This window comes from Lynx rufus, unplaced genomic scaffold (genome assembly GCF_022079265.1).
Source record: "Lynx rufus isolate CCGP_SWC_20201006 ecotype Redwood Valley unplaced genomic scaffold, mLynRuf1.p SCAF_20, whole genome shotgun sequence".
Lineage (NCBI taxonomy): Eukaryota > Metazoa > Chordata > Mammalia > Carnivora > Felidae > Lynx > Lynx rufus.
Window position 1 is genome coordinate 25,063,274 of NW_025814835.1, and position 16,786 is coordinate 25,080,059.

The 16,786-nt window shown below is 48.0% G+C and overlaps 1 protein-coding gene across 1 annotated transcript in view; it reads left to right on the top strand.

Moving 5' to 3' along the window:
- MYO5B (myosin VB) overlaps nucleotides 1-16,786 on the top strand; it is a 203,581-nt gene that overhangs the window by 89,914 nt on the left and 96,881 nt on the right. The window contains exons 12-14 of the mRNA XM_047086219.1: nucleotides 38-178; nucleotides 8,148-8,270; nucleotides 9,015-9,098. Of these exons, the coding sequence (XP_046942175.1) occupies nucleotides 38-178; nucleotides 8,148-8,270; nucleotides 9,015-9,098 (348 nt within the window). The remainder of the gene's footprint in view (nucleotides 1-37; nucleotides 179-8,147; nucleotides 8,271-9,014; nucleotides 9,099-16,786) is intronic.

A 16,786-nucleotide genomic window follows, 5' to 3' on the forward strand; every position in this document is an offset into this window, starting at 1 on the left:
AGTTCACTAACTTTGACCTTTTCACTTCTTATCCTAGCACGTGTTCAAACTAGAGCAAGAAGAATATATGAAGGAACAGATACCTTGGACCTTGATTGATTTTTACGATAACCAACCTTGTATTGACCTCATAGAAGCTAAACTGGGCATCTTGGACCTGTTGGATGAAGAGTGTAAGGTACAACTGATGATGCACTCATTGTATTAGTTCAGTTCCAGGCTCGGAGGAGATGCAGGGGACAGCTGTGTGGTACAAGGGAGCATGTGAGGCCTCAAAGTGGAATTCTTTTTGCTATTAGCCCACCTTTAGTGTGCTGAGAGAAACCTTGGTGTCCGTTCTACGTGCTAGAAGGTAACTGTGTTGGTGAGTGTGTACCTCTTTTGGCAGAGACTGGATGGTATGGACTGGCACGATATAATCGTGGTCTGGATTTGGTGCTGCAGATAGCCTAGGTGCGGAGAGAAAACCCCAACCTCTAGACAGGCATCCCCAGAGAAGGGACAGTGAGGGTCAAGAGCCTGCCCACCACCTGATGCTTGGTGGCAGATGAGGACCATAGATTCCTCCTGATCTAGCTTTTTGTGGGTTCTACTTCGTAGGACAGGAGTGTTCTGAGTTGCTAGCATGGGGAGAACCAAGCAACCTTGGAAATGTGGAGCCAGGGGTATCTGACTTTTCTTAGTCACCTAACTTCTTTGGCCTTTGTTTTCCTGCTCTGTGAGTTTAGTAGGTTTGGATCTGATGATCTTCAGAACTTTGCCTGGTTTGAAGTTTGCTGACAAGAGGGTTCCTCCAACAGTGGAAACTAAGCAAAAAGGGGTGGAAACCATAGGACGCTTGGTATTGCAAGGGAAAAACCCAGTTGATTTTACTTTCTGGTCTCGCGTGTCTTGCCTGTGAAGGATTGGGTGCAGTTTGATGGTTTGGAGGATGAGGTGTTTCCCTTCCAGAAAAGTGCTCCTGCAGTTTCATTGCCTTTGATGATGAAAAGGAATGGTTAACAGAAAAGTAGAAGACAGAGTGAAATATGCTGAAATCCAGTTTGTGCATCTTTATTTTTACTTTTTAATTTTTTAATGTTTTCTTATTTTGAGAGAGAGAGTGAGAAGGGGAGGAGCAGAGAGAGAGGGAGACAGAGTCCAAAGCAGGCTCCAGGCTCTGAGCTGTCAGCACAGAACCCTACATGGGGTTCGAACTCACAGACTGCGAGATCATGTCCTGAGCTGAAGTTGGATACCCAACCAGCTTAGCCACCCCAGCGGCCCTTTATGTTTGTTTTAAAGATTCTCTTTTTTTTTTTTTTTTTTTTTTTTTAATTTTAGAGAGTGCGCACAAGCAGGGGAGAGAGAGAATCTTAAGCAGGCTCCAAGCTCAGTGCCAAGCCCAGTGTGCTTTCTGGGTTCAGTGTCCACGGCCAACAGCTCCCTTTGACACACACTGGGACCGTGCTCCCCTCCTCCGCTTCCTTGTGTGCTCCTATCAGTAACCACCTCCTCCCACCCCCACCCCACGGGCAACACCATGTCCTTGTCCAGCCGGTCTAGCTTCCCAGGCCCTGGCTCCAGGTCTCCAGCCCTTCACTCCCTTTCCCGGTGCTGAAGGGTAAGGCCATACGAGGCCCGAGGAGTCACGTGAAGCAGGTAGCTTACTTCAGGGGCTCCACCTAGTTCTGTGATGGAATGCTAACGATAACGTATATCCCCAGCACACGGTCTCTCCCTCCTTGTGTACACACACCTCTCAGAAAAAGGCTTAATGCTTCAGGATGATGATTCTGTGAATCAAGCAGCTGCGTCTGATTTTCAGTGATTTGTCCTACCTTTAGCAGGCAAAATGGGAGCCCCTTGCAGGTTTGTTTTGGCTTCTGGTTTGGCGATCTGAGAGGTGCCACTGCCCAAGGGAACATGTCCTGGGAATGTCCGGTGAGAGTGGGAGGAACTCAGGTGCAGGGACCTCAGACTGCTGTCCAGGGGGTAAGGGGAAGCCGGAGAAGTGCGGGCTGGGGAGCAGGTGGTTACCAGAGTGGTCGCAGGGGGCCCGAGCTGCAAACCACATTAGACAATTGGGAAGGTAACCTCCCCAAATCCCTGCACTTTGGAATATCCGTGTTGGAATCCGTTTGACTTCTGAGAAGCTAATGGAAAATCTGACTCTGTGTGGATGATCTCTGCCTTAATGTTCCGTGGAGCCTTCTCTCCAGGTCAGATTTATAAAATTAGGTGATTTCAGTTTAAGATTGCATCTGCCTCTGATTCCTGCCCCTATATTCTGTCAGACACCTAGAATGCATTATGCACCTGCCGTATGTCAGGTCTTGGGAGAGGAGGAAGGGTTCTCCCTGCTGGCCAGAAAGGATGAAAAGGGGGACAGGCTCGTGTTCTGAGGGGCTGGGCCTGAGTGTGTGGGGGTGGGGGCCGGGCAGGGCAGTTCCAGAGCAGGCTGGAGGAGGCCTGGACCACAACCCAAGGGCAGCAGAGTGATGGCTAAACAGAATCAAGGGAAGGGGTTATTGACATAGAAAGCATGCCGTTCTCTTAGGTCTCATAGCTTCCTTGTCGCCAAGGCTTTGTGGAGGGGTGGGTCTGAGGAAAACCTGGATTTCCAGCTAGTCGAGCTGGTGTTGAGGGGGGTGACGCTGCCCTTGGGACATTTTGGAACCTCACTGGCTGCTGAGGGCGTGGGCGGAGCAAGGCAGGCCAGATGAACACCAAATTAAAGAGTCCTGCAAAAACCCCAGTGTGGAAATCTTTTCCTCCCAGATTTAATTGCTCTGGGAGTTGAGAGTGATCCAGGGCAATCTGATGCAGCTGCTGGTAGCAGGTAGCTTTTGCACCGACAGGTGTCACCTTTGTCAGAACTCCTGGAACCGGACCCTTAAAAAGGGCATGTTTTCCTGTAGGGAAATCCTACCACAATGAACCTACCTTTACGAAATAGGCCTGTTGCACCTTTCGGAAGTGCTGCTGGCTCTGAGCCTGGGCGGGGTAGGATGTCCCCTTGGAGTTGGCCAAGACCAGGTGACTTGGCGTCCCTCGGGACTGTCCTGTGGGACTGTCCCAGACACGCTCCTTCCCTCTGCTGTCACTCACGCTGTACAGAATGAGAAAGAATAGTGAGGTTGCACTGTGAGGAATTGGGTTCTGTGACCCCCATATGAAAGGACACAAAGCCAAATGAAGGATTGGGCTCGTGGTATAAAAGCAGCCGCTGGGAAAATCAGGTTTCCTGGAGAAGAGACACTGCATTGGGCAGAGCCAGTGAGCTGGGATCTAAATTAGAAATATGGAGATGGGGTAGCCGTGGATCTGCAGGAGCAGCACACGGGGGGCTCTCCCCAGAGCCTGTGAGGGGTGCCCATGGCTGCACAGGGGGCTCACGGAGAGCACAGTGAAGCACCCAGGTTTCCTTCAGGTGGAAAAAGCCTTCCTGTAGCCATGGATTCATAATCAGCCCCAGACCAAGACACAGACTACAGCTGCTCTTCAGTAACCAAGGGGTCAGGACACGGGGTGTTTGCTGATGGGAAATGGTTATTTCCAGGCTGCTTTTAACAAAACCCTGCCATTCCCAGTGCTCTCCAAGGCTGCTGTGGGGCTTGAGGGCTGCACGACATAAGCCACATTCAGACTGAGCATTCCCTGCCCTCCCTCTTGGCAGAACCTCAGTCATCGTTCCCTCCCTCTTGGTGGAACCAACTAGTTAGGGCTGAGGGGATAGGAGAGGTCAGCACGTGTTTCCTCCTAACTGATACTTGGCATCGGTAGGAACTGTCTGGAAATGATAACCCCTGGAAGCAGTTCTTATAAGTGACACTACAGACACTCTGTTTGGACAGTCAGTGTTAGGGACCCTCAGGACCATGCTGAGGCAAGAGGCAGGCTCTGCCCTGAGTGGGTAGGATTCTTTTGTTTTAGGGACCCGCTCTTGGAAGAGCTGCCCGAGGGTGGACGGCAGACTGCGAACCTTCCAGTAACTCACTGCTGAGGCAGTGGAGGGAAAGCATGTTGAAGGTCTCCGCTTCCTCACCTGGGTCCAGCCTGCTCTCACAAGAGCTTACTTAGTATTAGGGTCAAAGGTTTGTAGTTGCTTAAGTTGCCCTGGAGGTCTTCTTGTCCAACATGTTTGTGAACAGGTTGAAACCTTGAGAAGGGAGGCCTTCTTGTGTCTGTCCGTTCATCTGCCCAACAAACCCCACGTCCCTATGTAACCAGCTGACTCCCTGCCCTTTGCACATCTCTGAGGGGTCAGGCAGGCACCACAAGTCGTCACTGTGGTGACTGAGATGGAAAAACTGAGGAGGAGGTGACTGAGAAAGTGTTGTAAGAAGCATCCCCCAAAGGACTGTTTAAGCAGAGAAGTTGGATTGTGGGGGACGGGAGCTCTGCTGGGCAAAGGGAACGTCACGTCAGAAGAACTTGAAACGGTCTGACTTCTCCAGACCCCATGGCAGTTGAGGTTGGAAAGCAAGAACCATCAGGACAGGAGGCTCTGTCCAGAAGAGACTGGACTCTGAAGGCTCTGGGGACACAGGGCTGTGAGGCAGGGACAGGTGTGATCAGATGGGAATAATTTCTCAGGGGATGCCACCCGCCACTGTGTGGAAGCCAAGCTGGAGAGAGACTGAATGAGGTGAGCAGGGAGGGCATCCTCGTGTGGTCCAGGCAGGGAAGACAAAGGCTTGCGGGGAGAGGCAGAGGGGGTCAGGGAGGAGCTCAGTGCCGGTGAGGGGCTCAGTGGTCCCGCCTTTGGTGGCCGGCCTGTGGGTTACAGAGTTTGGTCAGGGAGCTGTCTGGGCTTCAGGGAGGCAAGGTGAGGCCAGGCGAGGCAGCAGAGGTGGCACGTTTTGAGCCCCCGTGTGCAGGCCTGGCTGTGAGAGGGCGTGGGTGAGAGAAAAGGCAGCGGGCGCTGTGCAGGAGACAGGCATTGAGTGCACAGGACCCGGGTGGGGAGGAGGGATGGCGTGGCTATGGCTGCAGGTGAGTTTCTGCATGTGGAGCAGCAGGTTTCCTGCTTGTTGGCAGCCTCTGTTTCCCTGTGAGGCAGGAAACGAGGCCTGTGCAGCAGGCGGCAGGCTCTGAAGCTGGGGGAGCATACGGAAAGAGGGGAAAGGCTCTCCTGGCCACAGGGAAGGGAAGTAACAGAATGCACTGATTGGTTGGCCAAGGTCAAAGACCATCCAGAGAGGGGAGCCATCAAGACCTACTCCCCGCATAGATCTGAGCACAGCGGCCTAATCTGAAGAGGTGCGGTCTCACGGTGAAACGTGATGGTGTCTTTTTAGGCGTCAATACTAAATTATGCACAATGACCAGCAGGACTTGATTAAGGAAAGAGGAGTTGACGTGGTCTCAGCCACCCAGGTGTGGGGGAAGGACCCGATGGGTAGTTGGCTTGGTCTGGAATGGGTGTTGTGCTGAGCACACAGTGGGGGCGGGTCTCATGAAGGTGGAAAAGTCAAGTCCTGGAATGGGCATTGGGGGTGGCAGCCAGGAGGGGAGGAAGGAGTCTGAGAGAGAGTGCAGTGAGCTCCTGGGCTCCAGGGTTACAGCCCAGGCTGCTGGGGAAGAGGTGCCGTGGAGCCCGAGGTCTCGCGCTCTTCTTTCTTCCCTATTTCTTTAAACTTTTATAATTTCAATAACAGTAAAATCAAGTATTAATGCGTTTTTACCAGCTTTATTGAATGTAATTAACATACCACACTATCTGATCAAAATATACGATTCCCTGGTTGGCAGTATGTTCAGACTTGTGCCACGACCCCCACAACAATCAATCGATGACAGGCTCCTGGTCCAGTGCCCTCTTCACGTTATTTTGAGGAGAGAGTAAGGCCAGTTGCATGAAGCTTGTAAAGGATGTGACTCAGCATATTTCAGAGCTACTGATCGCCCAGCCCAGATTTTATCAAAATACAAGATTTGCTCTCTTTCTCCTATGTTCGTTTTGAATCTTTTTTGGAGATAAGTGCCTTCCCCCTAACCCTGTCTTGGTGGCTGCCTTTAAAGCTGTTGTCGGGCAGGAAAGCACAGTAGCAGGGAGGACGTGCTCCGGAGCCAGCCTGTCCTGGTTTGAACCCCGGCCCTGCTGCTTCCCACCTGCGTGAACTTGGGCAAGTTCCCTAACCTTTCTGTCTCGGTTTCTTCCTCTGTAAAATTGTATGAACATAGTGCCTAGCTGATAGGATTCTTGTGAGGATTAAATGAGTTGATGCTTCTAAAATGTATAGAAAACTGACAGATTGGAAGTGCTATGGGCATTCACTGTTAGTATTAATTGTTGTGAATTCCTGCTGGCCCTTTTCATTGCTGGTGGTGGTCAAGAAAGAAGACCCTTGTCAGGAAATGCATAATACTGTTTTCCCGCTTTGTTCGTTGACTCACGCCAGTCTGAGTGAGGGAATACGTAGGATTATGGCATTTACTAACAGAAGTCCAATTCCATTGTCAAGACCAGATGATTTTGATGCTGGCAAATGCGTTGACCTAGGTGAGTCTTCTCTTCGCAGTCCTGGCCTTCCTGTTCTGTCTGCCCCAGTTCTGTCACTGTCCGGTCCACTGTATTCCTGTCCTGACCTCCAACAGCCCTGCCCAGCTCACCCTTCTCCTCCCCTGTACCTGCTGTTTCTAAACACAGAATACTTGAAGACAAATGTAAAATCGTATACATGAAAGTGCTGAATCGGATGTATTTTGTCTGCTTAACACAATAGCCTCTGTCAAGAAAGTTTTCTTTTTTTGAATTACCTACGGCACTTAGCAGTGGGTACTCAATAATAGTTACGTTAAATTGAAAATGAGAAAAATCTGTTTACTTTGAGAAATGTGTTCTTAAGCGTGTAAGCATTTTTCTTATGCCACAGATGGTGTTAGTTTACTAAACAAATCCCTTTTTAAATGGCTGGTGTAAGGGTCACCTTCAGCCCTGCCTCATCCGCATGTACAGTGTAAACTAATGAATGGCGGGTCCAGTTGTGACCCAGGGCTGGGGAAAGGGCGTGTGCAGTGGTTTTCGAGGATGACAGAGGAGAGTAGGTACAGGTAACTGGTAGAGTTACCATCATCCTGGACAATTTGGACAGTGGTTACAGTGACTGTATTCTGTTTTCCACAAAGCAAGATGCTTTTGTGTTTTTTGAAGCCAGCTCTAAAGATAAAGAATGCTTAATGTGTGCTTAATGCCCTTCAGAATGCTTAATGTAGTGAAACATGTAAATTTGAGGATGGCAGAGAGTACTATGTAGCTCATTCGCTAGTTACTTAATACCTGGTGTGTGCCCAGAACCCAATTCTTTTTGTTTTGTTGTTGTTTTGAGGGAGGGTGCAAGTGAGTGAGGGGAAGAAAGAGAAGCAGGGCTCGTGTTTTACCTGAAGTGGGGCTTGAGATCAGGACCTGAGCTGAAGTCAGATGCTTAACCAACTGAGCCACCCAGGCGCCCACCTGGAACCCAAAGAATCCTCAGTTCTTTGAGGGGCAGGTGAAAAAAGTGAGGCATACTCCTTGAGCCTAATAAGCTTGCACTTCGTAGCGACAAGGCAATGTACAAAAACCAACGGCGAACTGGATTAGTGTATGTGTAAGTGCTTAATCATGAGGGATTCCAAAGTGAGATCAAGAGTGGCCAGGATGGGCTTCAGAGATGAGGACAGACCTGAGTGGAGCCTGGACAGTGGCGTTTAGATGACCATAGAGGGGGGGCTTTCCTGCTCTTGGCATTGGGCTGAGTGAGCAGGGACGTGGTGCTAGCGGTAGCCGTGGCACATTCATGACACTGAAAGTCATGGGCCCAATGGCAGGGAAGACACAGGGTCACATTTGTCCCAGCTCTGCTCTTGTGACCTTGGGCTCCATGCTCATGCTCTCCTAACCCCTTCAGTGGCTACCACCCAGCAGGCTCTTTGAGGCTCAGTGCACTCCTACGGACACTACTGGAGCCTGCCCACGTGGCGTGTGGAAAGCACGGCGTACGGGATCCAAAGTGTTCGTGGCCGAATCTTGTTTTCCTTGTCCAGTTAGGGTCCAGGCCTGAGAGCTGAATCCAGCCCCTGTGAGGTCAACTTACCGCTGGACTCCCATCTCCCTACGGCATGGCTCTCTGCTTGCTTCTTCCTTTTCACACAGCACTCTGCCCTCTTCTGTGTTTTTGCAGGTCCCTAAAGGAACTGACCAGAACTGGGCACAGAAGCTCTATGACCGGCACTCTGGCAGCCAGCACTTCCAGAAACCCCGCATGTCCAACACGGCCTTCATTGTGGTCCACTTTGCTGATAAGGTGAGTGTCTCTGTGGGCTCCCCCTACGTGGGCTCAGGGCTCACAGGGAGTGGTTTCGATTGAAGTGGCCTAAACCCTTCTTAGGTAGGGTCCTCTTGTACCCTTTCTTTCCTTCCCCACACCCCTCTGTGATCCATCAAAGTGTCACCACACGGCAGGGCCCCAGGCGGTGGAAGGAGGCTCTAGCTACCCGATCATATGCTTAACCAATATTTAGTGAGGGTCTCTTCCCTGGGAATGCAGGAGCCGTAAGATAGTCATGAATCTCCCCTGGACAGAGGAGGAGGATGTAAGAATAGAGTGGTGCCCTTCTTTGGGCACCTCCTTTCCGAGGAACTGGTGTGCACAGAATTCTGCTACATGGAGTTCTGTTCTGTTTGTGCGAGCCCGTGCTTCCCAAATTTTAATCTGCACATAAATCATCTGGGGTCTCGTTAAAATGCAGATTCTAATTCAGTGGCCTTTTCAGCACCCAAAGGATGCCTTGGGCCATCTTATGGGAACTCCTTTTTTGAAACAATGTTTTTCCACAAAATGAATACTCAATTTGCTCTGTGTAATTCCTGATCACATCTTGGGTTTGCGTTTTAAATGGCAACATCTGTGGGTTCCCCAGTTACTCACAACTGGTCAGAAAACAAGTATAGATGAGCCGAAAGGATTTAAGTGCTCAAGCAGCTGCAGAAGGCTCCAGGTCAGGCTGAAGCGCTTGACTTCTGTTTCTGTTTCCCTCTGGGGCCCCAGGTGGAGTACCTTTCAGATGGTTTTCTGGAGAAAAACAGAGACACGGTGTATGAAGAGCAGATCAACATCCTGAAGGCCAGCAAGGTAAAGGGCGTCAGAGACGGGGAGCTAGGGCAGGACCGTCCATGGCCAGGGCTGCGTGTGGTCGTTGGGGGCCCTGCTCTGGAATGGTGGCAGGCAGGGGGAAGGCGAAGGGGCTGGTAGGTTATTTCCATCTGAAAACACTTGAGGATGGCGTGGTGGAGGGAAGAAAGGAGGTGGTGAAGGATGGGGGGTGGCGGGGGGAGGGGGGGTAGGGTTGGCAACTGGGAAAGATCCCAGCTAATGGCGGGACATTGCAAGGGGTGGGGGTACCAGAGGGGACCATCAGGAGAGGGTACAGCAGTGAGTGTATCCATGAAAATGTCACTGGCGTTTATTATGTCTCTTGTCATCATGTCCTACCTGCCAGTATAAAATGATTTAAATCCTCTAAGATCCTGGTATTCGTGCATCTAATTTCTGCTTAGCACCTACAGAATCTTCCTATAAGCAAACACTTAGATGTAATAGAAAGGGGGCCCTTGGGTGGCCCAGTGGGTTAAGCATCTGACTTCGGCTCAGATCATGATCTCACAGTTCGTGAGTTCAAGCCCCATGTTGGGCTCTGTGTTGGCAGCTCAGAGCCTGGAGCCTGCTTGGGATTCTGTCTAGCTCTCTCGGCCCCTCCTCCAGTTGCACTCTGTCTCTCTTTCTCAAAAATAAAGAAAATTTTAAAAAAATTAATAGAAATAAATAAATGGAATAGAAGGTAGAATTTGAGGGAACGTTAACGGTCTTTTATCTACTTAATTTATTGTGAGCACAACAAAAAGACAGCAAATTACTGTGTCCATTCCACAGGCAGAGGTTACAAGGCACCAAGTCACCTAAGCAAATATTAAGCACCAACCTTGTGAGGCACTGCCCCCTACACAGCTCGCATCATACAAAGGTGGATAAGACAGATTCTACCTCGTAGGTGCTTATATCCTAGTGGGCTATGAGTGGCAGATAACCACCCAGGAGCTGCACAGCAGGGAGATGCAGGAAGAGGGCCCTGCTGCCACAAGAGGCAGGGGCACCGCCATTCCAGAAGGCCAGCGTACTGATGCACGTGCTGTTGGCGGCTGCAGCCCTTCAGAGAAAACCCAGAAACAGACTCGCCAGGATTTGGGAGGCTTTCTCCCAGACCTCGTGATGCTGCACTCCCTGCGGGGGCCTGATAACACTAGACATTGCAGATTAATGGCTTTTTGTGATAAGCTTCAGACAAATGGCAATAGGGGGAGATGCTGGAATGGAGAAGGTACACCAACCAGAATGGACCCAAGGACAGAAGGACAAGTCATGACCCCAAGCAAGGGCTCTAGGGAAGTTTTGGCTTCGTACCAGCATGTGGGTGGCTCGGGGCAGACCCCGGCTCAGTGTCCTCTCTGGATATCTGCACCATTAGTTACTGAGGGAAATTTGGGTAAGTGTGTATATCACTTTGGAATTCAACACAAGATCAACCTCTCAGCTTGCCAAGTCTGCAGCTCTGTAGTCCATGGTCGGTAATAGGGCTTGTTCTATTCTGTGAAAGGGAGGTGGGGACAGAGGAGGCACAGGCCACAGGGAGAAAAGCACGGGGAGCTACCAAGGCGTGAGCTCTTGGAGCACGTTGCTTCATCGTGCTTCAACGCTTGCAGCCCTGTGACCACCTGCTAGTGACACAGTGACGTCAGAAGCTGAGAAACTTCACTGTTTTGTTAGAAGTTTCTCCTTGCAGGTAGGAGCACAAGTGAAGGGTGGGTGGGGAGTGGTAACGAATACATATAGTTAAGCTCGTGGATCTTACAGTCTAGTGAAAAAGACAGGGATTTGTGGTATGGAAAAAGCAGTTTGTTGGGGTCCCCAAGACCACCCCCAGATTCAACTATTTGCTGGTAACACTCACAGAACTCAGCAGTTATACCTCAGGCTCTGATTTATTAGATCAGAAGGATACATAGCACATCAGCAAAGGGCAAGGTACGTGGGGTGAAGTCCAGGGGAAACCAGGCCCAAGGTGATAGGAGTCCTTTTCCAGTGCACAGAATGTGCTTCATTCCACAGCAGCGAGTTGTGATGTGAAGTATAGACTAAGGCAGCTGGTCTGAGCAGAGGTGTTCAGAGTTTTTATCAGGAGTCCGTTACAGAGGCACCCTTTGCCTGGCATGTACCAAAATTTCAGACTCCCAAAAGGAAGGCAGGAGTTCAACATACACTGTATTGTTTGCATGAACCTCTTGGACCCAGTGAACCGTGCTTACCAGGGATTGGTGAAAACCCTCCCAAAATCAAGTTCCCAGCTAAGGGTCAACCTTACAAGGAGGCCCTCCCAGGGATAGCAGTCTTAAGTGTGCCGTGTTAGGTCTTTACTGTGTAGGAATGTCATGTTAGTTTGGGGGTACTGGGTTTTTATTAGAAATGAGATATAGACTCATAAATTTAAGTAGCATAAATCATTCTCTGCCATTCCTTGACTCACCTTTTCATCAGTTACCATTCTGCATAGACAAGCATGTTGGTACATCTTTGTAAGATTGAAATGAATCCCATCATATATAGTTCTTTAGTTTTTCACTTATATCTTTGCTGTCTTTCCACATGAGTGTATCATTTTTTTTAATAGTTGGTATTTTGATAATTCAGATAATCTACAATGAATGCCCTTTGCATACATCTTTTCTTTGTGCAATTACATCAGTCAGGTAAGTTTTTAGAAGTGAGGTCAGTGGTTCAAAGAGTATGCACATCACATTTATAGATAATCCTGGATTGGACATGTAGGCTAGGTCCATGATCTACTTTCAGAAGATAATGGTCGTCCTTTTCCCTACCCACCTACTGCACTCCAGCTTTCCTCTTGACCGACTAATCTTTCTAAAGAACCAGTGACCTTGTTGCCAGCCCCCAGCTGCATCCCAGCACACCCTCACAGGTGCCATGATGGTGGCCAGCAGCATTCAGAGATTAAGAGGGGCTTCCTGTCCTCCCAGACCCTGGCAGGAGGAGGACTAAGAACTCCCCACCCTGAGCCCATTCCAGACATCCCAGAAAGTAGAAGGCGAAGATTGAAATTAGGTCACTGTAAACCTACAGATGGGCCGACACAGACCACAGCTACAAATCAAAGAGTGGCTCCAACTGTGCTTCAAATCCTTTGGACAGATGGACATGTCTGGCAGCACCTGTCGTGGTAGCATTTTTGAAACTCCTTGTTCATTGAGCCTCTGTCATCTTTAAAAGTTTGTTTTTATAACAGTCCTAGAAGGTTTATGTTTCCAACTCCGTATTACAAAGAGAAAACTACCTGGAAGGACACAAAGCCCTATGGCATGGAGTTAATGCCCAGTTTTGGGGTTGGTTTTCTTCTCCCTAAGCACAGATAAGTCTCGAATCTTATATATAAACTCATAGTTTTATTTAAAGTATTTTTATTTTATGGGGAGATCTATTAGCTTTTTTCTTTTTTTTTTTAATGTTTGTTTTCAAGAGACTGACAGAGTGCAAGTGGGGGAGGGGCAGAGAGAGAGGGAGACACAGAATCCAAAGCAGGCTTGAGGTTCTGAGCTGTCAGCACAGAGCCCGACACCAGGCTCAAACTCACAAACCATGAGATCATAATCTGAGCCGAAGTCGGATGCTTAACCAACTGACCCACCCAGGCACCCCTCCTATTAGCTTTTTTCCTTTGGTGTGGCACCCCGATAAGAAATTAAGAAATCATTGCGAATAATTAAGCAGTATTGGCTGCAAGACTCCCACATACCCTACCAACCAAAGGGATGTTTGAAGAACTCCCACCAAGAGCAACGAAATAAAACAGTGTTAATGAGAATGTAATTAGTAAAGCCAGTTATACTGTCTAAGAGGTTATAATGTAGCTAATTGCTTTCTCAGCTATTGGAGAGCTATAAATAGAGACTTAGGAAGTGCTTCTTTAAAACATGACTTTAAGTCATTAAGAGACTGATTTGTTTCAGGTAGTAAAGATGGAGATTTCTGCCTCCCAGTGTTGATGATAAAAAAAACAGTATTTTATCTGGGGGAAAAAAAACCTCAAAAGGAGCATATGTTTAAGATTTCTGGGTGGCTCAGTCAAGTGTCTGACTTTGGCTCAGGTCATAGCTCACAGTTTGTGGGTTCAAGCCTCACGTCGGGCTCTTGTGCTGACAGCTCAGAGCCTGGAGCCTGCTTCGGATTCTGTGTCTCCCTCTCTTTCTGCCCCTCCCCTGCTTGCGTGTGCTGACTCCTGATTTTGGCTCAGGTCATGATCTCATGGTTTGTGAGTTCAAGTCCTGCATCGGGCTCTGCACTGGTAGTGCAGAGCTTGCTTGGGATTCATTCTCTCTCTTCCTCCCTCCCTCCCTCTCTCTCTCCTCCCCCTTCGTTGCTCATACTCTGTCTCAAAATTTTTTTTAAAAAAATTAGTTTTTGAACTTGTGTGTTCATTTTCTGTGAGTAAATACCCAGTAGTGGAATTACTACATCATGTAGTAATTTTTTGAGGAACCACCATACTGTTTTCCACAGTGGCTGCAGCAGTTTGCATTCCCACCAACACTTGTTATTTCTTGGGTTTTTTTTAGTTCATCCATTCTCACAGGTGTAAGGAGCTATCTCATTATGGTTTTGACATGCATTTCCCTGATGATTGGTGACGTTGAGCATCTTTTCGTGTATCCATTTGCCATTTGTGTATCTTTGGAAAATTGCCCATTTAGGTCCTCTGATTTAAAAAAAAAAAAAATCAGTTTTTTTAAGGTTTGTTTATTTGAGAGTGCCCTACAGTGCCCAAGCAGGGGAGGGACAGCAAGGGCTAGAGAGAATCCTAAGCAGGCTCTCCTGAGCCAAAACCAGAAGTCAGATGTTTAACTGACTCAGCCACTCGGGCACCCCTGAATTTTTAAACACTTTTAAGGGTATTTGGAGTGCTTCTTATTTAAAATCATTTGGTGTTGGTAGTTAAAAAAACAAAAACAAAAAAAAAAACTGCCACCAATATTGAGAAAAAAACAGGTCACTATGTAAGAGAGAACTTTTTAGTCAATAAAACAGTATCATCATCCCCTTTCCAATACAGGAAAGTGCACCTCTTTCTTTAACATTGAAAAAAAAAAAATACTGAGGCTTTTCCTTCGAAGCTCATTTAAAACCCCTGCAAATGAAATATTTTTTAGGTAAAAATTGGAGATTTTTTTCCCCTAAGGGTAGCACTGGCCAGGTGACAGAACAGCTGGGAAACAAAATGTATTTTTTTTAATAGGTTTACAGCTAGGTTTTTAAAGATAAGGTTTTGGGCAAGAGATTCTAATCAAACGGTTATTCGAGCATGTCTTTATTTTAGTTTCATGGGTCTGTTTTGAAGGAAAGGTGTTTTATGTTCTCACAGAAGCAAACAGGCATGATTTCCAAGGTAACAGCTGTGTATACAGCTGTAATTGACATTTTTCTTAAACTATCAAATGGTTTTTAAAAAGTGTTTTCATACTTCTTTTAATCCCTCTTCAAATAGATTTGCCTCAGGCTTCTTAAAATCTATCTATAGACTTAAATAGCAGAGCATGCCCAAGCCAGTATCTTTGGACACTTGGAAATAAGTGACAACATCAGGGAAGTGCTTGGTTTGTTTGAAGGTATTATCTGAGTGTTTTCGTAGTTGGAGGGAGCACATTTTCAGGAAGACACAGATGGATGTTGCTCTCTAGGCCTGCCCTACATGAATTGTGGTGGTTGCGTTATTGGTCACTCAGCTCATAAATAGACTTTCTGGTGCTTCTAAAGCATAACTGGAGTTAGTCAATTAAAGGGAAAGCTTTCTCGGAAATTCATCCTTTTGTGAGAATTATTAATCAAGCAAGAGCTTGGTGTAACTACTCCTCATTGAGACTTGAGGTTGGTTTATAGTTGCAACACTGCTGAGACCAGGAGGTCCCTTTCTAGCCCGGTGGGTGGATGGGGTTGGGTGGTACAGTCATCAGTATTTGTCTGTTCTTTCACTGCTGCCTACAGCCCAAGGTTGAGCATATGGTCCTGTGCTCGAACTCTAGGTGTCTGTGTCTGTTCTTGGAGTTTATAAAGTTCTGAGTAGAATGTAAAGCCTACCCCTTTTTCCTAGAGTTGATGTCCCAAACTCCTCTCCCTTGCCATCCCAGATATCCTGCCATTTCTAAATGCAGTCTCGAGAGCCGAGACTTGGAATTAAAACATAGCTTTTAAAATAAAATGCAGATTGTCCAGACTAAACCTTTGTTGGGTTCTTTCCCAAATTGTAGCATAGGGCCAGCGTGGGAGCTTCTGATTGAAGCAACAGAAAGGCGCTTCAATTTTATTTTATTTTATTTTTTCAACGTTTATTTATCTTTGGGACAGAGACAGAGCATGAACGGGGGAGGGGCAGAGAGAGAGGGAGACACAGATTCGGAAACAGGCTCCAGGCTCTGAGCCATCAGCCCAGAGCCTGACGCGGGGCTCGAACTCACGGACTGCGAGATCTTGACCTGGCTGAAGTCGGACGCCTAACCGATGGTGCCACCCAGGCGCCCCGAAAGTCGCTTCAATTTTAAAGTATTCCTACTGTTGATTCTGATTTCAAAGTTCCTTGTGTGGTTCTAATACATTCTCCTGGCCTTAGAAGTTCATAGAGTTTTCAGAGAAAAAGCTACTATTCATGATTTCTGTAAAGTACACTCCTGAAACAGTGTAATCATGCATGTGGGAACTTCTACCCTTGACTCAAACATCTTGTAAATCCATGTCAGAAAGTATGTGAACTAGAATAGTTTAATCAGTATTTTGTTTAGACATGGCAGACTGAATGAATCTGTGATGTCTTTAAAACGTCGGCTGGCCTTTAGTTGCTAATTATTTCCCTGTGGAAATTTCTCCGTGCCAGTCTGACTGGGCACTTGACCCTTCCTCACATGTGCCTTCTCTCTCTGGCATCAGATCCCCCTTCCATCCCTCCTGTGCCCAGACTGTCCCTCCCCACTTCCCAGTCTCTTCTATTTTGCCACTGACCCATGTTTTCAGTTATTATGTGTGTGTCAGTGAGGACCCATGAATCTTTAAACGAGGAGTTGCTGGATATAAGGTTTGTATTTGGAGAAGACTCTGGCTGATGGGAAGACAATGTTGGGATACAGGTGTGTCTGGAGGAGGGCACTCAAGCTCTAGGCACCTGCCGTGGTCTGGGGGAGCTTGGGTAGACTTCAACTAGGACAGTTGCATTCTGGTGATTAAGGCCTACTCGACCCCGACCATGGACAGAACTTTGTAATTATTAGGATAGGAAATGCTATGTTAGCAGGCTATCTAATGTAAATTTAGGAAGTTTGGAGGCCCCTGGGTGGCTCAGTCGATTGAGCATCCAACTTCGGCTCAGGTCACAATCTTAAGGTTCGTGAGTTCGAGCCCCTCTTCGGGCTCACTGCTGTCAGTGCAGAGTCTGCTTCAGATCTTCTGTCTCCACTTCTCTTGCCCCTCCCCCACCTGTGCTGTCTCAAAAAAAAAAAATTTGGGAAGTTGGTGGGTGAGGGCCATTTGGGCCGTGTCAAATTTGGAACACCCACAAGGAGAAAGATATGGAGCAGATAGTTGGCACTGTGGGTCGTGGGTGTGGAAGAACATTAAGACTGGAGAGACAGGCTGGCGGGGGGTGGGGGTGGTAGTTGAAGCCATAGGTGTGAAGGAGACTGTGCAGGGAACCAGTGTTAGAAAAGATAAAC